At 33.9% G+C, this 25,531-nt stretch overlaps 2 protein-coding genes across 2 annotated transcripts; both read left to right on the top strand.

Moving 5' to 3' along the window:
* The first annotated feature begins 10,793 nt into the window (after positions 1–10,793).
* Positions 10,794–12,415, top strand: LOC132037204 (heavy metal-associated isoprenylated plant protein 16-like). The gene is made up of 3 exons (XM_059427678.1): positions 10,794–10,930; positions 11,050–11,203; positions 11,992–12,415. The coding sequence occupies exons 1-3, from the start codon at positions 10,925–10,927 to the stop codon at positions 12,276–12,278; spliced, it is 447 nt and encodes a 148-aa protein (XP_059283661.1). The 5' UTR covers positions 10,794–10,924; the 3' UTR covers positions 12,279–12,415.
* Positions 12,416–21,063: 8,648 nt separating this feature from the next.
* Positions 21,064–22,023, top strand: LOC132038314 (uncharacterized). Its single transcript, XM_059428994.1, has one exon. It carries the CDS (start codon positions 21,064–21,066, stop codon positions 22,021–22,023), a length of 960 nt encoding a protein of 319 aa, XP_059284977.1.
* Positions 22,024–25,531: the final 3,508 nt, after the last annotated feature.

The following is a 25,531-nucleotide window of genomic DNA, read 5'->3' as shown; positions in this document are numbered from 1 at the left end:
ACTGATTCCATGTTAAAAATGAGAGTTGAACCCAAAGTTTAACTAATGTCAAGCAAAACAAAATGTGATTCATTGCTTAGTTTTTTCTTAGTTCAATATTTGTGCAATACTTGCTATTTATTTTGATTCTTTGAAATTGAAGACTTAATTTAGAATCCAGCCTACTATGTGACGTGTTAATACCACATATATGGAGATGAGCATATATGGAAGGAGCAATTTCTTAGAAGAATCTTAGACTTAATTGCTTGAAGAAGAGATGCTAGAATTTGAGATGCTAGAATTTACTCTCTTTTTTTCCCCTAATAGAATCAAATTGTGAAGATCAATTTATTCCTTCAAAACGAATAGAAATATTTGAGTTATCAGCAACATGACACAAGAGACACAAGACCTGTCACTCCAGCAACTTGCTTTCAGTTCGGGGTGCCTATAGCACAAGCATCTGATCACGTGAAGTGCAGGTGCATCCAGCAAAACCATATCAACTTTTCACTTGACGTGCATCTGTAAATTGTATTTGGTTCTACACACTTTTTATATTTTGATAAGGATTTTATGAATTGGATATGATGATTGAGAATCTTTCCTCTTACCTTAACCATGTGTCATTAATCTTGATCTCGAATGTTCTGCACTCGGTATTGAAGTGTAGAACATCTTTTGATTTTCTGCTTGCTATTTTGAAAATGGATACATAGTGTGTTTATAAGGCAATCTTACATATCTGATGTTACTGCATTTTAGTAATAATACAAGTATGATTCTTGGGAAGGCCTACAATTGTATATTCAAGTAATAACCCTCCTACACAACCACAAAATGTTGCCAATGTGAGACACATGCGAAATGGGTAACAGTCCTGCAGAAAACCTGCACATATTATACAAAAAGTGTGTCAAGAATCGAAGAAGTCTTGCAAGTGTTGTTGTAAGAAAAACTCTTGGTAATGTATTACCATTGCAACAATCTTGATTAGTGCTAAAGTGAGGAGGGTGCTGTAGGAAAAGCTTTTAACACATCAGATAAGCCACATAAATATATATTTGTATCATTATTATTTTTATCAGTGAATGTATCATTCTTTAGTTAACACTTCCAAAATATGCAATTTTGATAATTTCTATGTACAACAAATGTTGAACTCATTGAGCAAGGAGAAAATGGTGTCTACTTTCAACAAACACTCTAAAGCACTGGGATATCATGTATGCCTACATATGATGCTTTTGTATCTACTTTCTTAGTTAGTCTTGGTACCACAGTAATCAGTTAATTCTCAAAATCAAAATTTGTTGAAAATTTTATCTAGACTATATTCGCAATTCCATATATTTCGTAGATTTAGAGATGTATTTTTTTATGACATCACGAAGTGCGGAAAAATTAACTAGTTTCCTTATATAACCAGGACATCAGGAATATAGTTAATTTTAATTTTCACATTTGTAAGCTTTTAGTTAAATGACAGTAAAAACTTTTTCTGATTTTTTAGAACTTTGAATTAAACTACTCAGCTCTTCATATCTACCAATAATATTCTTTACAACAAGAATCAAGGTATTGTATTGCAACAAATGGTTGATATTTATTAACTTGAAGAACATTTTTCAAATTGTATAATAAGACTGCGATACTGACTTCTTGCATACAAAGCTATAAACTAATGAACATGTACTAATGAATAGTTATATAGTAATAGCAAAAATTTTAGGGGTCTTTAACTCTTGGGGGCCTAAAGCAGATGCTCTAGTGTCCTTACCTTGAGCCACTAGTGTTGTCATTCTTTTTAAATTTCAGTATGTATATCTTTTTACCAGTGGCAGAAGAATGAGTCGAACTAGTCTCTAAAATTTGACGGAAAAAATTATTAAACAAAGAGAATATGTGATATAAAAAATAAAGACACATACGAATCTGAGAAGACACACACAAATACATACCTGGTGAAAATGTTGTCTACAACTGGTTTTTGGTCAAAACACCATATTTTTCTGATAAGAAGTATCTTATTCTTCAAGTCTTTGGAGAAACGAGTAGAAAAACAATGAAATACAATTTGAAATCAGATGGAAAGGTTTATGAAAAACCTGCATCTTCCGTTGAATCCATGAACAAAAGTTTGAACAAATATTCCAAGCTAACACCGACATCTGGTGGGAGGCATGGTGTGTAAAGGAGATATTACTAGGTATTCGACCATTACTCATTTGTTGCCGCTGGAGATTGTAAGTACTCTTACATTCTTATTCAAATATAGTTTGTCTTTCTTTTTATGTTAAAGAGTTCAAAATATTTTTTGCAGGATTATTCAAGTAATCTAGCTAACTCAACAGAAGAGATGATTCATCATATGATAAGTTTGTCACAATGAATAGTAGCTGAGTGTTACTCTGAAACTAGACGGAATCTGGACTTTTGAAGAGACTTTAATGATTGGTCCTCTTAGAGGTGTAGATTAAGCAAGAGCTCTGATTTTCCTTATAATCATGCAAATAATTTATCATTGATACCCACAAGTTGTATTAGATGAATTTATTATAAATATTCCTTAGTTTTATTTATCTATTGTCCAGATGTAAACTAAAAAAATATTGATTGCAATAAACCCGTTCCAAAGATTACCTCATCTGTACGACACTTACATGAATGTAATAGTACAAAAGAGCAACATTTGGGGAGCTGAGGCCGCATGTTTTTGCAGTTGAAGATTTTGCATATAGGTCGAGTTCTTTTTCGACACATGTTCTTCTTTTCAGTTGCTATGGCATGATATCTCACTCTTATTTATTTTTCACTTTGGTCTCAGAGGCAATGATCAACGAGGGAAAAAGTAATTCAATTTTGGTTAGTGGAGAAAGCGACTGGTAAAACTGAAACTACTAAGATGTTGATGCGTTATCTTGCATATCTTGGGGTCGGTCAGGCATCGAAAGACGAATTGTAGAACAACAAGTTCTAGAAGTAAGATGGCCTTTCTCTTTAATTTAAATCTACCATTAGCAGTTTCTGCCGAAACTATTCTTGCTCTTATCAAATAGCCATCTCAAAATTCATGTTATCGTTGACATAGAGTCCAACCCCATTCTTGAAGCATCTGAAAATGCTAAAACTGTTAAATTTTCAGCTTGGTATGGTGCCTGGATGATGAAATATCCTCTGTGGCTGTTAGAAAATAAACTAATTCCACCAGCTTGCTGGTGACGTTGCTTGTTTTTCCAATGCGTTTGGGTTGTTTCTGTCCAATGTACATCAAGGGATGCTTTGCAGAACACATACTTGAGAAATTGTGAATTGAGAAATCATGGTAACTATATACACGTTCTAGTAACTTGTTATTTATATCTAGTATTTTCGTATAATAGATACTGGATGGGCGTTCATATTGTGCTTGTGTATCTATATGGAACGATTTAGTGAGTTTCTAATTGATAGGTTATGATTTGATTTGTTTTATTTTGTGTTTTTTTTTTGGTTAAACAAACACTACTGATATATTAGCCTATATCTACAATAGCTACATCGGAGTTTATGACATTAGAGCCATTAAATTGTCCAGACCTTATGGGTGTTACGACACAAAATATTTCTTTCATAGGCAGTTCCTACTTTGTGTATTTTGATACTTCATTTCATGTAATTTTCAGTTCACAGTCCTCAATACGAGTTCTTTTCTAAGTTTGCATATTAGGTTGGATTGCGTGTGTGAAACACTTGAAATATGTATGGCGAAAGTACCAGTTGTTTACGCGTAAAATAGTTTAGTTGAATTAGTACGCAAGGTCAAGGACACGTGGATCTATGTAACCAAACTTATGAAATAAATTAGTAGTAACAAGTACGATTAATGAATTATAATTAGAAATAATCAAAGTAATAGCCTGGGCTTTGGAGAAACATTGAGCAAGAGTCTCTGGACCGTGAGCTACTAAAACTTCAATAAATTGAGCAAGAACAAGAGAATGCTAAAAACTATATGAGTAAGTTGTATTTCTATATAATGTTTCAGCTGCCTCGCAATAGAATGAGTGCCTTTATTTATACTAGAGCTATTGGGTGCATGATCCACAAATCATGCCCTGTTCATTACCAATATTAATGTCAGAGGTAATAAAAGGTGATAAAGGGAGTTAGTGCCATGACAATGAATGCACATTTAAGACCGGAGGAAGACTTGGGGTTTCTTGTAACTGTTGCACATTGAATGACGTTTGACCGGTGAGTTGACATGCTTCTCCGGACCCTTTGTAGTTTCTGTCTTCGGTAGCAGCTGTCAAGTTACTCCTTCGGAGCGTCGTTATGCTTTCCCGGAGCCCCTCGCTTGCTGACTCAAATCTGACATGTCACCATCACCACGTTCCATCCTTTGATATGTCCACTTGGAGTCGACGGATTTTACCCTATACAGATAGTCCCCCCACTTTCCGGTTACTCACTCAGATGTGTCCGGGAAGTCCCTTCTCGCCAGAAACTCATGTAATCACCCTCCCGCCTGCCTCATTAAAAACGTTGCCGGAAAAACCCAATTGGGACAAGAATCGGGTGAAGGAAAAAAGAGTGCAGGACTTAGGGATTAAGATGACAACTCTGCCACTGGTTTTTCTTCTGTCAACGGCCGGTTGGTGCTAAAAAAGTACCATCACTATAGAAAGCTTGATCTCGGATTTTTAGTGTTTATCCGAAACTTTTAATCTTTGAGTCTTAACTCTTGGGTTTTTAGTTATACCCAAAAAATTTCTTTGAGTCTGATTCTGGGGTTTTTAGTTTTCCCCAAAACTTATAATTTTAGAGTGTTGATTCTAGGCTTTTAGTTACACCCGAAACTTTTATAACCTCGCATCCTTGGAAGCCGGAGATATTAATGACCCGGGAGTTAAATCTTCTGGTTCTGGTAAAGTCCGAAATAACATGTCCGGTTAACTTTACGACCGGGAAACAAAGCATTCGGCTTTTTTGTCATTTTTAACTTGACGCCTTTATAAGAGAGGGTCATTTTATTTCGGTGCTATGAAGAGGATGTCTCCTATTCATTTAGGTATAATTGTTCGAATTCGTAATCCTTATTTACTTTTAAGAGTGAGAAATTTAGGAATGATTTCGTTTCACTCGGACGTATAAGAGAATGTTTAGAAGGCGCGAGTTTTGCTTAATTCCATTCCTTGAATGTACACAAGTGTTTACAACTTTCATATACGATATTTTACATGAAATGAACAAAAATACCTTGCAAGAGAATTGCGGTCGGGCTGACATCTATTGGGTCTAGCCTGTTCCTAATTCTGATTCCTTCTATTTTTCCTGGGGCTGATTTGGCAGTCCCCAGTGCTTTTCTTTGTTATTCCGGAGCCAGTTCAGGCTAACTCCGGTATCTTATTCGGACATGATGCATTTGGGCACAATTTCCTCCTGTTTTTTAGTCACTGCTTCGGAGCCATCTTCAGATGCTTCAAGACTTATTGTTCGCGGTTTCCTTTCATGTAATGCGGCCCCGTTGTCCGTAGACATTACTATTCTTCCTCTAAATTACTTTTCTGTGACTCACTCAGAAAACGCTCCCGCCTTTTGTCAGTCCGTGGTCCAGACGGGTATGGTTCAAACCGGTGTCTGAAATACCTCCAATCAAAGTTCAGTTGACCTTGACTTCGGGTCGTAGAAGATATCGGTATATTTACCTATTTATCTTCTACGCGAATCTTCGACATATACCAATTGTGAACATTTTCCCATGTCATGGCCTCAAACTATAGCAGATTTTCCTTGAGTTTTCATGAAGCATCTGATACGCTCAAATTACACCTATTAGTGGCATAAAACGGACGTTGTCAAATATAGTAACCCAAACAAGGTTGGGGTTGAATTTCACAGGGAATATGGATAGAAAAGGGTACTAATTGTATGTGATATTGGTCTTTAAAGGCTTTGATTCTATTGCGAATAGTGTGGAATAATTATTTTGTAATATAAACTAACACTTTGACTTAAATTGTAATTAATGCGAGAGAGAGACTAAGGTTGCGTTCCTCGTTTTGATTAGATATTATGCTTCAGGTTTCAATGTGATATACTTCTAATGGTTGTTCTAAGGATTTGCACTTGATCTCTTGAAGACTTCCTAATGTTTCCCAACAGTTAGGCCGTATTTCCTCTTTATGATTTTCCCAAATACAAAAGAGTTGATATTGAAGAACGATCAATAATGCCAATTAGACCTGGTCTTATTCCTAAGTTAGGCTATTAAACAACGGTTAACGCCCCGAGTCATTGTTATTCAATCATACCAATGCTAACCTACTTTCCCAAGAAAAGTTAGAATAATGGCTTAGGCTAATGCTTGCAATCATTACCCAACACTAAAACACAAAGATTGAATAAACACCAACAACCATTATGTATATATCAATAGTAGAAACCCATTCACATAATACCCATCATAGGGTCCACAACCTTAGTACTAAAATTAGCTACTCATACTTTTATTCAGCAAAGAAAGCTTAAAAGATGACATAATGTACTTACACTGGTAATAAATGTGAACTAAGGATGAAGTTAAGGCCTTAAATGCTCCAACAACTTCACAAATTGTCCAATGATAAAAGTAAATGCTCTCAAGTGGATAAATAATGGCTGAAAAACCTAAACTTAACTATTTATAGGGCCAAAAAATTCACCAAAGTTCTGGATAAAAACACCCTTCGTGGCATCGTTACGGACCGTCCTTTTGTTCGGGCCTTTGTTAGCTTTCTATTTAGGTCAACCGTTACGGCTTCTTTCGACGGAACGGTCCGTATCTTCCAGCGGATCTCAGCTTTAGTCTTCAGTGGACAATGCATTATGTCCCACGTTAAATTGACAATACTTAGGCTTATTATTGGAATTTCCCTTCAAATTACGATCCATGTTACAGCCCGTAGCATGAGTTACGGACTGTCCTTCCGAGCCGTCACATTGATAATCTGTCAGCATGTTTTTGGAATTTCCTCTCAGGTTACGGATCACGTTACGGTCCGTAACTCGAGTTACGGGCCGTCCTTTAGCTCCAAGTTGTCCGTTTTTCAGCAATTTTCGTCATTTTTGTTCCTTAGTCAACTAACCCTACAAAACATCAAAATAGCATAAGAAACGATATAAAAACACTTAAAAACAAGGAAAACTTCTAGTAAAAAGACATCAAATGTGCCGAAATTCACGGCATATTAGCATCCGAACTCAGAGAGTTGAGACCTATAGTGAAAGCTTCAGCGGCCCATTCATCCGGAATTGCTGGTAGCAACATTCGCTCCTTCTGGAATCGGGTGACGAAGTCACGAAGCAGCTCGGTCTCCCCTTGTGATATGTGAATAATGACGCCTTTCGCATTCGCACCTTTCGGGCTCCAGCATGTGCTTTAATAAACATATCTTCGAGCATAGCAAATGAATTAATAGAGTGTTCGGGCAAAAGAGAATACTAAGTTAAAGCCCCTTTAGCTAATGTCTCGCCAACTTCTCAATCAAGACCCACTCGATCTCATTCGGTTTCAAGTCATTTCCCTTGACAGCCATGGTGTAGGTCGTTATGTGCTCCTGCGGATCTGTTGTCCCATCATACATGGGAATGTTCGGCTTCTTGAACCTTTTTGGGATCAACTCCAGCACGGCTTCGGACTTATATGCCCACTGGTTGTATCTTTTTACATCTGGGCCCTCCACGACTGGCGGATCCCCCGGGATTTGATCCATACAGGCTTGCAACTCCTTCGCGTTCTTTTTCGCTTCCTTAGCGCTTTTATTCATCTTATCACTTATGTCTTTCATAAATTGCAAGACTTGTGGCCGGAAAGGATCATCCTGGTCGGTGTCGCTCCCGGATGCGTCTTCATTCCCAACAGTTCTTTCCTCCGTTCAGTCTCTACTGGGTGTATTATTTCTGATAGTTAGTGCCAGAGGAGTCCCCCTGGGCCTTATGACTCCGGTGTTCGGATTGCCAGAAAGAGTTGAGATAGTTTGCCTCAGGGATTTCATCTCCTCCATCAGTGACCGCTGTTGCTCCCTCATGATCTGCATTGCTTCTTGGGGAGTTTCGTCAGCAGGAGTTATTTCCTCTGTAACCCGTTGATTTAGACCATTTTCGGGGGCAGTTGCTCCATCGTTGTTTCCGGTAGTAAGATGAGTTTGGTTATCAGTAGGCTTTATCATATCTTAAATATATGTTTTAAAAAAAAAAAAAAAAAAAAAACTTAAGAGAATTAGTATAAGACAGTGAGTCACAATGATACCACAATTTTCCTGGCCCCACGGTGAGCGCCAAACTGTTTACCCATAAAACAGTTTAGTTGAATTTGTACGTAAAACGATTTAGTTGAATTTGTACGTAAAACAGTTTAGTTGAATTTGTACGCGAGGTCAAGGACACGTGGATCTATGTAACCAAACTTATGAAATAAAGTAGTAGTAACAAGTAAGATTATTGAAATATAATTAGAAAATAATCAAAGTAATAGCCTGGGCTGGGGAGAAACATTGAGCAAGAACAAGAGAATGCTAAAATTGATATAAGTTGTATTTCTGTATAATGTTTCAGATGTCTTACATAGAATGAGTGCCTCTATTTATACTAGAGCTATGGGGTGCATGATCCACAAATCATGCCCTCTTCATTACCAATATTAATGCCAAAGGAAATAAAAGGTAATAAAGGGACTTAATGCTATGACAATGAATGGCACTGAATGCACATTTAAGACCGAAGGAAGACTTGGGGTTTCTTGTAAGGGTTGGACATTGAATGACATTTGACCGGTGAGTTGGCATGCTTTTCCGGACCCTTTGTAGTTTCTGTCTCCGGTAGCGGCTGTCAAGTTACTCCTCCGAAGCGTCGTTATGCTTTCCCAAAGCCCCTCACTTGCCGACTCAAATCTAGCATGTCACCATTGCCACATATGCCATCCTTTGATACGTTCACTTGGTATCGATGGATTTTATCCTATACACTAGTGTAAGACCAAGTTTTGATGGTAAATGGTAACCTTGACCTTTGCCATAGGAAAAAAAAACCAGCGTTAATTATCATACAAAAACAAGAATTTACAGCTGATAACAGTAACACTACTCAAAATTTCAATTCAACTGGTTATCTTACTCAATTCTCTAGTAATCATCTTAAATTAGTGGAAATAGCTTAGCTAATTAATTTGTGTCAAAAACGTAGACAGCAAACTGCTACTTCAGAAGAAATCCAGATTTATGCTTGTTCTTAAAATTCATTAAAAATGGTGTACCATTTGTAGGTACGATATTCCCCTAATTTTTTGTTGTCCACACACCAGAACTAGTTAAAGTCTAACATCAAGTTTTACTGGTTAGATATAGTATTTGACCTAACGCTATTACTAGTGAATACTCCGTAAGTTTTTATAATTTGAATAAGTCAAACATGTTAGTTGTCAATTTTCTGTCCCCAGGACTAGAACAAATAAGAAAGCACTGGACTAGTTTGTTGTTTTATCGCCACTTAAAAGGAAATTGGAAAGGAAGAAACAATTCAAGTAAGACAACCTTGGAGTAATATCTCTTTTGTGATTATCTGTACTTATTAGTCTGTTTTATAAAGAATAATATAATATTTATTTAAAAATATTAACTTTAAATTTTTCATTTATCCTTAATAGCATGCTTTTGTAATCACAGAATTCTTAATTATGTCATGTTTAAACTTTAAGATATAAAAGTATTTTTATTTTAAAAAAAAAAAAAAATTGTTCCCAATCAAACCCGACCACATAAATTGAAATATATCATCATAGCACTAAACGGCAAAGACTTGAAAGGATATAAATCGTTTAGGGGAGTCAATAAGCTTTGCCCTTAATTAAGTCAACAAGTCAACCTTTCCAACTCTAACTGATAACTATAGTTCAATCGTTTGAGTTGCTTGACTTTTTATTTGGGCCAATTTATTTTTGTAGAGTAAGTCCGCAGCCATTCTTGTGAAGAAAAAAAAAAAAAAAAAAAAACAAGAGAATTAAAAAAATGAAAAAACAGTCAACAACTTTACATGTCCAGACACAATAACTGCAACTAGCTGGGCCGTAGAATTGAAGGCATGCCTTGGTTTATTGGAAGAATAATTAATGTTGCGAAACCGAGGGGTCATTTGATTTGGAATTTCTTTTAATTACAAGAGTTAATATACCCACATAAAATCAGCTTAATTTTATGAGAGCTGCTAAATGGCCACACCAATTTGACCAAATTTGGCTACACTTGTGTAAAAATCACCATAACTTCTATTGTACAATTTTAAATTAAGATAAACTTTGAGAAAAAAGGATAGAAATGACATTAAGTAAGCATAAATTATTAAATTTGTCCTAAATAATCATATAAATTTACCTCATTTGGGTCATTGTGACCAAAAGACCTTTTCGTAATTTTATATGATGTTTGATTGAGATTTGAGGAGGCTTAATATCTCCACATAAAAGTAACCATTAATAATAAATCATTTGGTTGTTTATTTTTATTTTCCACATAAATAATAGTACCTGCATAACTTATGTGAGATTCTTATAATTACTAATCTACATTACAATCCCTACATTAATCCCAGCATGGATGGATTGGACTCTTAATTACAGCTAAGAAGTGCCATTTTAGAAATATTTTGCATCTTTCATTTCCCATGCAACTACTGTTTTGTCCTACACTCCCACTAATGAGACAATATTGTCTTTAGTTACATAATTGACTATGTCTTTGATTGCGATTATTGAACCTTCATTATTGTATGCCGTGTTGGCTGTCTGAAGGGAAAAAATGTACTAAGATTTTTCCACAAGATTTAAGGATAAATACGAGGAGAATTAGGTCAAGCAAAAATTGTAAGCTCACACCCTTAGAAGTGTCTAAGACAGTCCTAAAGGAGAAGTTTTAAGAGGAAAGGAACAATGAAGGTATTGTACATTTGGTAATTTTTTTTAGCGTCTAAGAAATGCACAACAAAATTGTAGCTCAATTAATAAGTTAGTATAATTGGTGATAAATTTGTTGCTGCTATTTTTCTTGGGTGCAGACAAAGGTGGTTGTTAATGTGTTATTGAATGGATGTCAATCTCGTCCAAGTATGAAGAAGTGTATTTTAGGCTGTTTGAAACCAATGGTACCTTGCCTGTTTCAAGAAGCTACGTGCAAATATAAAGTCATGAAAATTGCAGCAACTTTACCAGGTAACAACATTATTGGATTCTTAAGCATCATATCAGAGGTAAAGGAAAACCTTAAAAAATTTCACATTTCTATATAATGACCATATTTAGTACTAGGTAATTGCCTAATAAGTACTCCTCCTATATACTACAAGATATATTGACTTTGTATTGTTCAAGATGTCATCATCTAATAAAATTTTAAGATTTTAGATGGAGTAATTTCAGAGGAAATAGGATCTCTTGCCCTATTACAATTTGAATAGAAGAAAATGGCTTTTTCAAATCTCTTATGTGTTTTTTTCCAGATCTTTTTGATGTATAAAAAATGAAGATCTCTTTTAAAAGAGTTATAAAACTAAAAAAAATTGTAAAGGCTCAAAAATCCAATTCTCTCGTAATTTCATGTGTCATTTAACTTTATCCACCCACGTAAAGTCAAAGAGTTAGTATTTTCTTAATCATTGAGTTAATTGAATGCATATTATATAACAGTAAAGTAATCACCTTGATAGGTAGATTTGTTGTTAGCATGGGTAAAGTTTAATGAGTTTAATGTTATAGTTGTCAAACTTCAATTATGTTAAAAGAAAAAAAAAATCATTTAGTGATTTACTGTTATAATGGGGTAAATTTTGTTAGTGATTTTACTGCTATGTTACAATAAGTAAAGTTGTCTCTTAAATGTAGCAAATGAGTTTTTGAGTTTACTGTTATAGTGGAGACAATACCGTAAAATAAACCCGGTAGTAGATAGACATATTTATTTTTGAAGGATTTAATTATGACATGTATAATGAACGTTGCAGGGGTGGAGAAAGTAAGTATAGAAGAAGAAACGAAGTTGCTGACCGTGATAGGAGAAGGAATAGATACAGTAACGCTCGTGAATGTACTTAGGAAAAAAGTGGGATTTGCTACTATTGTGACAGTTGGTCCTGAGGAAGAAAAAAAGGAAGAAAAAAAACCAGCTGACAACAAAGAAGAACCACCACAACAGCCATGGGTATATTATAATCGAGTGCTCCCCATGGGTGAGATATATGAAATTAGAGATCCTTACTATTATAACAATTCCTGCTTTCCCTTTTGGTGAGGGAATTTGCACTTCCAAAGATATATAGACAAATAAAAAAATATAGAAAATTTGAGATTGAATATTAATTGCGTTGGCAGCTTGACGTCTAGTGTGTTGCACTTTTTAGTGGTTTATATGAAATTCGTACTATGTACTCAGTAGAGTTGAAAAAAAAAATAATACACAAGTTTCCCTATTTGCTGTCTTGCTGCATTAATTTCACAAATTTACGATGCTGTGTGACAATTTCTCCAATGCGCTAAAATACCATAGATTTGCCACTATATTTCTTTCACAACTAATAATTTCCAGCAAAAGATAATATGGAACTACGAAAAAAAAAAGGAATTGTTTTGGCACATATAAAAAATTTCTCTTTTCAATTGTGAACAGAATTTTACACTACCAAAAGAAGAAGTAATGATTGACTATAATTACAGCCTCTAAGTCTAAATTTATAAGCAATAATATACACAGCGCTGATGGTACGGATATGAAAGGTCCCTATATTCTACAGGATTTTAGGTATATATATATTGATGACGTAACATTTTCTTACTCTATGATTTATGGCTAAGGTTGCAGTAGCACTAAGTATATTCACGAGAAACAGTAAACCGCTCTCATTTAGCTAGGCTTGGCCATTGAAGAGATATTACATTCCTGGTGATGAGTATTGAGTTTGATTTTTTTTTTTTTTTTTTTTTTTTTTTTTTTTTTAGCACTGAATAATGTTCTTCTTCTTCGACCATATTGCTAAAATTGCAAGAGACAATTGCTCTACGTTTGGGCAAATTTATGTTAGACAAAACCATATTTGGTGGAATCAAGATTGTAAAAAACCACATTGGGTGGAACCAAGATTGTAAAACTACTGCTGTTTTCTTACAATACATTTAGTGCAAGTCAAGTCATAACTTCATTGTAATTTTAATGAAACAAATACCGTGTTTTGTAATTTTAACATTTGGACTAGAGTTACTTGGAAATTACCTGAAGAGTAGTGGTCATGTTTCCTGAAAAATAAGCAAAAGGAAAATTCATTATCAAAAGAAAATTATTGTGTTTTATTCTTTTTTTGCCTTGTCAAATTTATTGTCTTTGTATATTGAGACTTTCTAAGTGAATATACCAAAAATTTAGACCCCCGTTTGAATAATGCAAACTAAGTTGACTTGTAATTGGATTATTACGTTTAACGGTTTGATTTAACGATTAATAAAGCTATCGGTTGATTCGGTATCCAATTATTGGACGGTTAAACCTATAAGATATCGGTTGATCGGATTACACAATTATTGGACGGTTATTAGGCGGTGCATCGGCTAAATATTGGATAAGCACATTAAATTTATTTTGGGGTTAGTTGATGATGACACTATCTCTTTTTTAATGTGTTTCAAAAAAATACTGACTAATGAGTAATGACTTACTTGTCTCATTATAATAACTAAAGTAATTAATGCATGACAGCATGACTTACTTTAGGTTTAGAAATTATAATTACCATACATATTTTACCTAACATTTCTTTTCAAATAATAATACTATGTAGAGTATTTTTAGGAAAAGTGGGTCCCCCAACATTAAATGGAGAAAAAGTGGATGTTGAACTTCCTCCTAAAAATAGTTTTCACGTGGACCTTTTATTTTTAATTTTAATATATAAGTATATAGGATATTTTTAAAGTGGGCCCCACAAAAAGATGGGGCCCCAAGCAATGGCTTGACTTGCTTTATTGATGAGCCGGCCCTGAATGTTGGTTGCTTAATTCTAATCAACTAAACAAGAGCCTTCAACCAATGGTTGCACTAGAGTATAGTATTACGGAAATAAAAAGTACTACTTATATATATCATTATGCAATTAAAACTTAAGGGAGAAAACTGGAGGGCTGCAAAATGAAAACATATAGGATTCAATGATAACTTTTTTTAAAAACTTATCTTTCAATAAAAAGAAAAGCAAGTTAAATGCAAGAAGTGGGAACCAACTAGAATAAATTGCCTACTTCAATTGGACCTTCATAAAGAGACAGGTACCAGAGGGAGAAGGATAGTCAAAGAATATGTGTTGTGACAGAAATTAAATGAAGAGTCCGAACCAAAATGCTCCCAAAAAAATCACTTTGAACCAAAATACCCCAATAAAAAAAATATTATAAAATTACTTTTAGCGCAGTAAAGCAGTTCACGGAGACGGAGCCGTTAAGCGCTTTTAGCGCGATGTTTTCTTTGCGTTATAGAAAATTAAAAAAATATTCTATAACGATGAAAATGCGTTATAGAAACGATACCAAAAAAAAAAAAATTGGCCAACTTTATTTTTGAAACACTTAGTGTTTTTTTATACTTTGACCAATGATTAGTCGTGTGTCGAAACAAGACCAAACGTCTAATATTTTATATAAACGATATTTTTTTAACGTACAATAATGTAGGCTCGATACATCAAGGATACGTAAACGTTCGGATCGTCATTTTAGGGGTTGAAAAGGTGCCCGAAGTAAGTTTTGTTTGTAAACTTTAGGTTTAAGTGTTCTATATACATAGACGTTCATTTTTGTTTGACGACTTGTTGTCATTAGCTTAAAGTTTTTTATTTTTAGGGTTTAGATTTAAGTGTGTTATTTTTTAAAGCGTAATTTTATTTCGAATATACGCGGTTTTTTGCGCTCGGTCGTCCGATTTACACGATTTTTTTTTTTTTTGCAACATATTCGAAAGAAAGTTACGCATTAAAAAATAACACACTTAAGGAACTTAGTGTATTTTTCCATAAAAGGGTCGCAACATCTTATTTTAATAAATCTTTTCTTTACAGCGCTTAGTGTTTTTTCCATACTTTGATCAACGATTAGTCGTGTGTCAAGACTCCTAAACGTCAATATTTTATATAGAACCTAATATTTTTTTCTGCGTACTATAATGTAGACTCAATACATCAAGGATACGTAAACGTTCGGATCGTCATTTTAGGGGTTGAAAAGGTACCCGAAGTAAATTTTGTTTAAGGTTTAAGTGTTTTATTTTTTAAGGTTTTGATTTAAGCGTGTTATTTTTTAATCAAGACATAACTTTATTTTGAATATAAATATAATTCTAAAAAATATAGGGAGAAAAACTAGTTGTAAAGTGGTCAAACTTTAGATGGTCATAACTTTGCGCTCGGATGTCCGTTTTACGCGTTTTTTTTTTTTTTTTTGAACTTGTGGATAATTCTAATTCAAATTATTATATTAATTTTACATGTTTAAAATGAAACAAAGTAGAAATTTGATTTTAACATGGCGGAATAGCAAATACAACAGTTCAATATCTAGATTACATCTCAAGCTAATATAAAAAAAGAAAGAAAATTGTATGGTTTGGCTACTTAACCTTTTGAAGAAAAGCAATAATATGAGGTCCATATTTTTTGTTGTACAATAATTTCATTTACTCCCACTAATGGGTTGTTACGCATATGGCAATGAATCCATCATTATTGATTTAATGAGATACTTTGAAAATTATATGAATATTGTTTGATTTTTTTAATATGGGATGCACTTTTTTTTTTACATTGTTTGTTTTTTTAATATGGGATTCACTTTTTTTTTTTTATATTGTTTGATTTTGTTAATATGGGGTCTACTTTTTTTTTTCCGTGAGTTGGGAGATGGTGGGTTCCACTTTTTTTCTTCTTTTTTTTTTAAATATTGGTTGGCGTTTAGTATGGAGCCCACGCTTTTTTTTTTTTTTTTTTAAATGGAGGATGGACGACGAAGCTTGGGTCTAAACCCATGCTTCTATATAGTTAAAATACTATAAACTATAAATAATTAATAGCTTGTTCCAATTTCTAATTTCCTAAAGTTACAAACATATTTTTTCTATATTATAGAAATGGAGTAAGGTTACGAACACATGCTGAAAAAATTGTACTTTGTGTAACATTGAGAATACTAACCAATTTTCCATTACGTTCCATTGCCTAATTGAAAATGAAGCGCATTGTTGATTGGGCGCTTTAACCATTCAGCTATGGATGCTTAGAGGGGATCCACCCTCACCTCTTGTACAATTCCCACTGTGTCCTTAAGCCTTTCACACGTGTCTAATCACTTGCAGATTCATACCATCTAGTCTCATTAACTAATGCGCATGTCTTTTGGACTACCCATTGATGTTAACACCCTTCTTTTTCCACTGCTTCAATTATTTGGTTTTCTTCCGTGTCTCACTTTGTTTCACTTCGTTGGGTCTTTCTGCTTCTTCTTCTTCTTCTTCTCTTTCCATGTTGATCCTAGGTGTAAAGATTTGCTGAAATGTGAGTCAAGTGACAATATTTCAACATTGGTCCAAGTTAAAGTCCGCTCTAATTTATCTTAAGCCAAATAAAAATCTTAATTTCCATCAGTTATGTCACAAATTCATTGAATGTATATGAACGAAATGAAAATTTTGCTAAATCTATTGCCAGAGATGAGGACCTCTTGAAAGATGATGATTCATAAAAGGTGCAATGTTGGGGGATGCATTTAGTTAAGTAGGTAAAATGGCTTATGATGGGTACAAGACTCTCTTTTGTTTCTTCTTTAGTATTTCTTTGAATTCTTTTAGTCTACTAAGCTCTATTTGATGGAAAAAGATTAGCATTTAAGGAAAACATATTTATGTGGTTGAGCGAGTTAATTGACGAAATTTTCTCATCCATATTGACATGAAGAGCAAATGTTGGCAGGGCCGGCTCAACAAGATAGGGGGCCTAAAGCCAAATTTTAGAAAGGGGCCCTATTTTTTTTTTTTTTTTAAAGAAAAGATTGTCATAGATATTTTATTTAAAATTTATTTTTCTAGCTTTTTTAAATGCGAACTCGTGAATTATTGTTTTATAATAGATTTATTCTAATAATTCCTTTTCAATTGATAATATAGTTAATCCATTCAATCTCTCTTGAGGCATTGTTGATCTTAAATAAGATTTTATTAATTTTAGTTTGAAAAAACTTATTTCGGCTGAGGCAACAGTTGCACGAACTGTTAACATTATTCTATAAGTAATATATGTATTTGGAAAAAAATCAAGTCTTTGTATTTGATTGAGTATTTCGATTAGATCTTATCTTCTATTTGTATTATTTCTCTGAACACTTTTAATTCAGAAAATAAATCTAAACCATCAATATCAGAATAACTATTTAGTGTTAATGAAAGTTCAAAGGTTAAGACAATATTTTTTTCAAACTCTCATCATCCGGTGATCTCAATTTTTTTATCATTAAATAGAAAATCAAAAATATTTTCATATGCTTCAAATTATTATAAATCTATCGAGAGCTCCTTTTTGGGAATTAATTAATTGTTCACATTTTCTCTTTTTTTCTCTTTTTGCATGACCGGATGGATATTTTCTAGTTGACATATTTAAATTGAATAAATAATAATAATAATAATAATAATAATAATAATAATAATAATAATAATAACTAAAACAAGAGTACATACAAGAATATTGACAATGACAAATTTTCAATGAAAAATATAATATAAAGTGAGAATGATAAATCTGGCTCAAGAATTTGATAAGTTGATATAATGATATCGAAATAGTGTTGCGCTGCTTCAATGTTATGATTGTTTCTTGCAATGTTGAAATTTTGAAGAACACGCCAAAAAATAAATCTTGGCTTTTGTAAGTTTTGAGTAGAATTTTGGGGTTTAGGTGTTTAGAAGATTTGAGAATGGAATAAGAATAATAAGAGTAAAAAGGTAAAGAGAGAATAAAAATAATAATCTGATTGTTATATAAATGAGAAATTATTTCCTTCCCAATGCAAGTCCAACCATTCCACTCCCCAAAAAGTGATTGTTCTCTCCTAAAATAACTCTTTTAACGGTAGGAGTAACAACCATAAAGGATGTCATGGTATAATTAGAACCAAAATTTTAAGGGGTCGTTTGTTAGGTAGTTAAAATTATTCCGGAATTATAATTTTGAGATTAATTTATTCCATCTCTTGGGATTATTTTATACCATCTAAAAGATGGTATAAAATAATTCCAGGATAAATGGGATAAGAAGGGATATCTCATCTTTTAAGTTGGGATGCATTTTATACCTTTTTTGGTACAAGGTATAAATTTATCCCAGAATAAATTTATACCTTCTACCAAATATGGTGCAAAAAATTAGTGTTGGGATATCCCAACTTATACCATGCACCAAACGACCCCTAAAGATATAAATTTTAAGGGAGAGGATCCCTCCGGTACCTATTACCTCCAACACTACTAAAAAACAGGCAAAAATCGACTGCATCTGTTTTTTTTGGTGAAAAACCGACAGAAAATCAACGCAAATGATCCGTCGACTTACGTTTCGTCACTTTTCGAAAACCGACGGAAAACTGACGGATTCTGTCTTTTTTTTATTTTTTTTGAAAATAAAATAATGAAAGGCAGCAACTTGGAATCGAACCTGGGTATGTCCTGTGGCATTAAAGGGCTCTACCATTAGACCATTCATATTCTTTGATCAAATACTTACATTAATTTAATTTATACTTTTTTTTGCTCTAAAATCGACGGACTCCGTCTGTTTTTTTATAAAAAAAAAAAAAAATCGATGGAGTCCGTCGATTTTTTTTAGAAAACAATATAAAAAATAGTTATATTTTTCGAGCATTTTTGAGAGAAAAATAACCGATGCAGTCCGTTAATTTTCTTTAAAAAAAAAAATAGGATTTAAAAAAATTGTCGAAAAACCGACAACATCCGTCGGTTTTTTCATCAATTTTTACCAGTTTTTTAATAGTGAGTTGCTCCAGTGCCCTTATTGATTTCCGAAACGTGTCACTAATTAAATCTAACTGGTCAAATCAGTTCCCCTCTCTTAATTTCTTCGTCTCTTCTCATAATTTTACTGAAGCAAGACCCAAATCCAGCCACTATTACTGCCATCAATGGCAAGTTCTATATACCACATGTCTCGGTCTTTCTAGAACAAAATTCTCTTCTTTATATGAACAAAATCCATAGTGATTTCAGCTTAGTATGTGCACAAATCCTCTATGTTCTTCTACTCTCATTTTCATACATTCTTAGAACACCAAATCCACCCAATTTGGTTTGAGAAAAAATTGAAACAGTTGATGAGCTCGCCGGAAAATCAAAATAATATCTTCTTAAGCCGATTTCATCAACCACTGTTGGAATATCTTAAATTAATAAGCTATAGTAAAAAATATTAGACAAAAGAATGAAGGAAAAGTTTTGCCACATTGTAATAGGAATTGAAAAGACAAATTGCACTTAAAAGATTAGAAATGGGTCAATTAATTCTATGACTGAATATGAAGAAGAGACGAATAGGGGGCTTGGTGTGTGTGAAGAGATTGAGAGAGGGGAATTAATTTGATCCGTTAGATTTAATTGGTGACACGTGTTGAAAATCAACAAAGGTACTGGGGCAACTAGTGGAAATAGGTATTAGAGGGGATCCTCAGTCGGAAAATTTTATTTTGTGTAAGACATAAGTTGTATGAGGTAGCTCTCATCTTTTGCCAAGTGGATTTTGGGTCTCAGTTTTCAACAAAAGAATTGCTGACGCTATTTCTCTCTCCCCATATTCCCATTTTGTTTACTTACATCTTGTTTTAATACTTTCTCTCTCTCTCTAACATTGATTGGCTGTATCATTATTTTTCTCCCAAATACTTTTATTATTTTCTTTTCCGAGAAAATACCAATCTTATAGTTTCAAGAAATTTTAAAATTTTCTCTATCTTGGAGCGTCTAAATACAATAATAAATGATACTAATATAAGTTATAGTATAATAAATGATACTAGTATAAGTTATAGTACATTATCGTACATGCAGAGATTTTGGCATTATGGATCTTTTTCATATTTAAAATTATTATTGGATAAATTGTCTGCCCTTTCGAAGCCTATCGTAAAAAATATTGGAAAAAAAAACTGTATACATGGAATACACAAAAATAAATGTATGGCAAAAGTAATCTAAAAAAGAAACAAATGAACCCTTAACCTTCAAAGATATTTAAAAGTTAAATCCACCAAATAATCTCAAGAGGGAAAAAAAAACAGAAACAAAGAGCGCCATTAACCTTGAAAGCACTCAAATAATTCAATTTTTGTTGTAACCGTGAATCCCATAAACAAAAAAACAGCCATAAACAAAAACGTATTCATCACTTAATCCAATTTTAGACCCATTTTTGGTAAATGATTTCCAACATAAATTATTGCTTGATAGTCAGTTATTATTTGGTCATGCCGCTCAAATACATAAAAGAAAATTGACATCAGCAGAGAAGAATTTTATGGGGAAAAAGAGAATAAGATCTGCTTTTATTTTGTATGTCATGAAAACTCACAAATAAAAAGAAAGTGTTATGAAATGATAGTGGAGATAGTGGATGCCCATGATAGTGGAGATAGTGGAGATAGTGGATGCCCATGTAGCATGTATGTTTCCCCATGTTTTGTAGGCTTATAAATACAGCCTTAGATGGAATATAAGAGAGAGACAACAATACAGAAAGAAAACTTAGTACTTTCTGTTTCTCTCTCCCTTCATCTTTGCTACTTTAATTTATTCAGACTGCTTTTATTTTATAACACGTTATCAGCACGAGACTCTACCGTCTCAAGGAATTTTTGAAGGTTAAGGTACTATTTTTATTCTCTCTATTTTATGGCTAACCTTACAAAACTCGAGTTCGTTGCCCTTGATATTTCAGGCAAGAACTATCTATCATGGGTGCTAGATCTTTGAAATCCATCTTGATGCTATGGGTCTTGGAGACACCATTAAAGAAAATAATAAAGCATCCAACCAAGAAAATGCCAAGGCTATGATATTCTTGCGTCATCATCTTGATGAGGACCTGAAAATTGAATATCTTACTATTAAGAATCCACTCGTTTTATGGAAAAACTTGAAAGAAAGGTATGACCACCTGAAGATGGTCTTCCTCCCAAAAGCACGATACGAATGGATCAATTTAAGGCTACAAGATTTCAAATCAGTTATGAAGTATAATTCTGAGATGTTCAGAATTACTTCTATATTGACATTATGTGGAGAAAAGATTAGTGATTCTGATAAACTGGAAAAGACGTTCTCCACTTTTCATGCCTCGAATGTGCTCCTGCAGCAGCAATATCGAGAGAAAGGTTTCACAAAGTATTGTGATTTGATTGCCCATCTTCTTGTGGCTGAACAAAATAATGATTTGCTGATGAAAAATCACGAGAATCGACCTACTGGCGCAGCACCACTCCCTGAAGTGAATGAGGTGTATGCCCACTACTCCAGGCGTGGAAAAGGTCATGGCCCCGGTCGTGGTCATGATAATAGTCGTGGTCGTGGTCGTGGTCGAGGTCGTGGTCGTGATAATGGTCAAAGAAGAAATTATTTTCCTGGTGTTAATCACCCTTCAAAGAAAAATCACCACCAAAAGGGGAAAAAGAAGGATGATAGGCATGAAGTGCCAGAAGCACGTGGCTCAGAAAACAAATGCTATCGATGTGGTGGAAGTGGACACTGGGCACGTACCTGTCGTACGGCAAAGCACTTGGTTGAGCTTTATCAGGCATCAATTAAAAGAAAAGAGAAAAATCCCGAAGCAAATTTTATCTCTGAAAATCAAATTGACATCACACACTTGGATGTAGCAGATTTCTTTGAGCACCCTGAACGAAAGATAGATCACTTAATTGGTGATGGTTCTGTGGTTAGAGATGATTGAGTTGTTTATTTTAATTTTTACTAATCGTAGTAGTTGATGAATAAAAGACCATGTGACAGTTGCTGTTTACATGAGTACTATTTTTAATTAGTCTAGATCTAGTCAGTTTGTTATAGTTAGTTATTAATAAAGTTTTAATCTGATTCGTCGTGAGTAAATCTTTAATGAAGGTGCAAATTCTATAACCAATTTGGTTAAACATTATAACTGCAACTGCATTGAGTTCTATTATATAGATATAACTATTTAAATTCCATTTTCTACTTGATATATGTGGAAACGGAAGAATAGAGAAATGGTTACAAAATGATTGGGTTGGATTAAAAGTCAATCATTTTTTTATTCCCGTCTCTGTATATTGCTTTACGATTGATTCTCACGTGATTAAGGAATAGAATGTGTAAAAACTTTTATTTTATGTACTTGCTTTACACTTCGTAAATGCTTATTTTTCCTAATTAAAGAAAAGGAAATTATGGGCATAGTACTATTTATAGTAATTGTTTACAGCAACTCTGTTAACCATAATTTTTTTTATTTTTTTTAATTTTGAGTCCTTGTTTCGGTATAAGAAATTTTTGGTTATCCACAAATGTGTGATTAAATTAGTCTGTTGACCTAATACGTTAAGTAAATATCCTACATGATGTATTGGCTTGGATTATTATATTGAAACGTTGTATTGGTACGTAGTTTCATTTGTTTGTACAACTTTGGTTTGTATTTAGTTTACTGGAATTACTAATATTTAGTATTTATTTTGCTTTGTTTGTGTCATTTCATTCGAAGATATGGATAACTCTCAAATTAAGTTTGGATTAAAATCCAATTATGAAGACATATGTTTGATTGATTCTGCTACCACACACACGATCTTCAAAGACAAGAAATACTTTTCTCATTTATTTATGGGTAAGGCAAATGTTAATACCATTTCTGGTAGTACTAATTTGATTGAAGGCTCCGGAAAAGCCGCCATAATTTTGCCTAAGGGAACAAAACTAATTATAAAGGATGCCATGTTCTCTCCTAAGTCCAGAAGGAACTTATTAAGTTTTAAAGATATCCGTCAAAATGGATACCATATTAAAACAATGGATGAGATGAATCTTGAATATATTGGTATCACCAAGGATGTCTCTGGCCAGAAAGTTGTTATCGAAAAATTTCCTGCTTTGTCTTCTGGCTTATATTGGACAAAAATTGGTGCAATTGAGGCACACTCTGTCGTAAACCAGAAGTTTACTGACTCCAATACATTTGTACTTTGGCATGATCGATTGGGACACCCTGGATCTATAATGATGAGACGAATTATAGAAAATTCAAATGGGCACCCATTAAAGAACACGAAGATTCTTTTGAACAATGAATTTTCTTGCCCTTCTTGTTATCAAGGCAAGTTAATTATTAGGCCATCACCTACAAAGGTTGAGTTTGAATCCCTGAATTTTTGAAACGTATACATGGGGATATTTGTGGACCAATTCACCCCCCTAGTGGGTCATTTAGATATTTTATGGTCCTAATAGATGCTTCTTCTAGATGGTCTCATGTGTGTCTACTGTCATCTCGCAACCTGGCGTTTGCGAAATTATTGGCACAAATAATTCGATTACGGGCACAATTTCCTGATAATCCGATAAAGTCTATTCGCCTTGATAATGCTGCAGAGTTTTCATCCCAAGCATTTAATAATGCTGCAGAGTTTTCATCCCAAGCATTTAATGATTATTGTTTATCAATTGGGATAAGAGTTGAACGTCCTGTAGCTCATGTTCACACTCAAAATGGCCTTGCAGAGTCATTAATTAAACGTCTGCAGTTGATTGCAAGACCATTACTCATGAAAACGAGGTTACCCACGGCTGTTTGGGGTCACGCTATTTTGCACGCAAAGAACACTTGTTCGTCTCGAACCGACAAATTATCATAAATTTTCTCCGTTGCAATTGGTTTTGGGTCAAGAACCTAATATATCCCATCTAAGAATTTTTGGATGTGCCGTATATGTGCTTGTAGCACCACCACATCGCACCAAGATGGGTCCCCAAAGAAGATTAGGAATATATGTTGGGTTTGAATCGCCCTCCATTATTCGCTACCTTGAACCATTAACCGGAGATTTGTTCTTCGCTCGATTTGCGGCATTGTCAATTTGATGAGTCAATTTTCCCAAAATTAGGGGGAGAGAATAATGAAATAAAAAGGGAAATTTTGTGGAATAATTCATCATTGTCTCATCTTGATCCACGTACTTCTATTTGTGAGCAAGAGGTTCAAAAGATTATTCACTTGCAGAAAATAGCAAATCAAATGCCAGACGCATTTACAGATTTGAAAAGGATTACTAAATCACATATCCCTGCAGAGAATGTCCCGATTCGGATTGATGTCCCTATAGGACCATCTACTAGTGTCATAGCAAATGAGTCCAAAGCACGCCAGAAGCGTGGTAGACCATTGGGTTCTAAGGATCGAAATCGTAGAAAAAGAAAGACAAATGGTCAAGATGACACTACGAAAGAACCTCATAAAGAAATTCGAGATTTGAGCAATAGTGATATTCATGAAGAAATCAATGAGCCTGGGACTCAAGAAAATGAGGAAATATCAATTAATCCAATTAATGTTGGGACTAATTTGAATCGATTGGAAATAGATGTAGACTATGTCTTTGCCTATAATGTTGCAACAAGAATTATGCAAGATAGTGAGGATCTTGAACCCCAATCTGTTAAAGAATGCCAAGAAAGACGTGATTGGCCAAAGTGGCAAGAGGCAATTCAATCGGAGTTAAATTCACTTACCAAACGGAAAGTTTTTGGACCTGTAGTCCAAACACCTAATGGCATTAAACCCGTTGGTTATAAATGGGTTTTTGTGCGAAAAAGAAATGAGAAAAATGAGATACAAAGATATAAGGCACGCCTTGTTGCACAAGGATTTTCACAAAGGCCTGGTGTTGATTATGAAGAGACATACTCCCCTGTTATGGATGCAATAACATTACGTTATCTAATTAGTTTTGTTTTCCATGAGAGACTTGAGATGTATTTGATGGATGTGGTTACAGCCTATCTATATGGATCACTTGAAAATGAAATATACATGAAAATCCCTGAAGGATTGAAGATGCCTGAAGCATGTAGTTCAAAGTCTCGGGAAATGTATTCAATCAGATTACAAAGATCATTGTATGGTTTGAAGCAATCCGGGCGCATGTGGTATAACCGCCTTAGTGAATATTTGTTAAAGGAAGGCTATACAAATGATGCAATTTGCCCATGTATTTTTATAAAGAAAGTAATATCGGAGTTTGTTGTACTTGCTGTATATGTTGACGACATAAACCTTATTGGAACTCCTACGAGCTCAAAAAGGCAATTGATTATTTAAAGAAGGAATTTGAGATGAAAGATCTTGGAAAGACAAAATTATGCCTTGGTTTGCATATTGAACATTTGACAAATGGCATTTTTGTCCATCAATCTGCCTATACAGAGAA

This window comes from Lycium ferocissimum, chromosome 11, assembly GCF_029784015.1.
Source record: "Lycium ferocissimum isolate CSIRO_LF1 chromosome 11, AGI_CSIRO_Lferr_CH_V1, whole genome shotgun sequence".
NCBI classification, from domain to species: Eukaryota; Viridiplantae; Streptophyta; class Magnoliopsida; order Solanales; family Solanaceae; genus Lycium; species Lycium ferocissimum.
The sequence above is the reverse complement of the archived record's forward strand: the minus strand, read 5'-3'. Positions and strand labels throughout refer to the sequence as shown.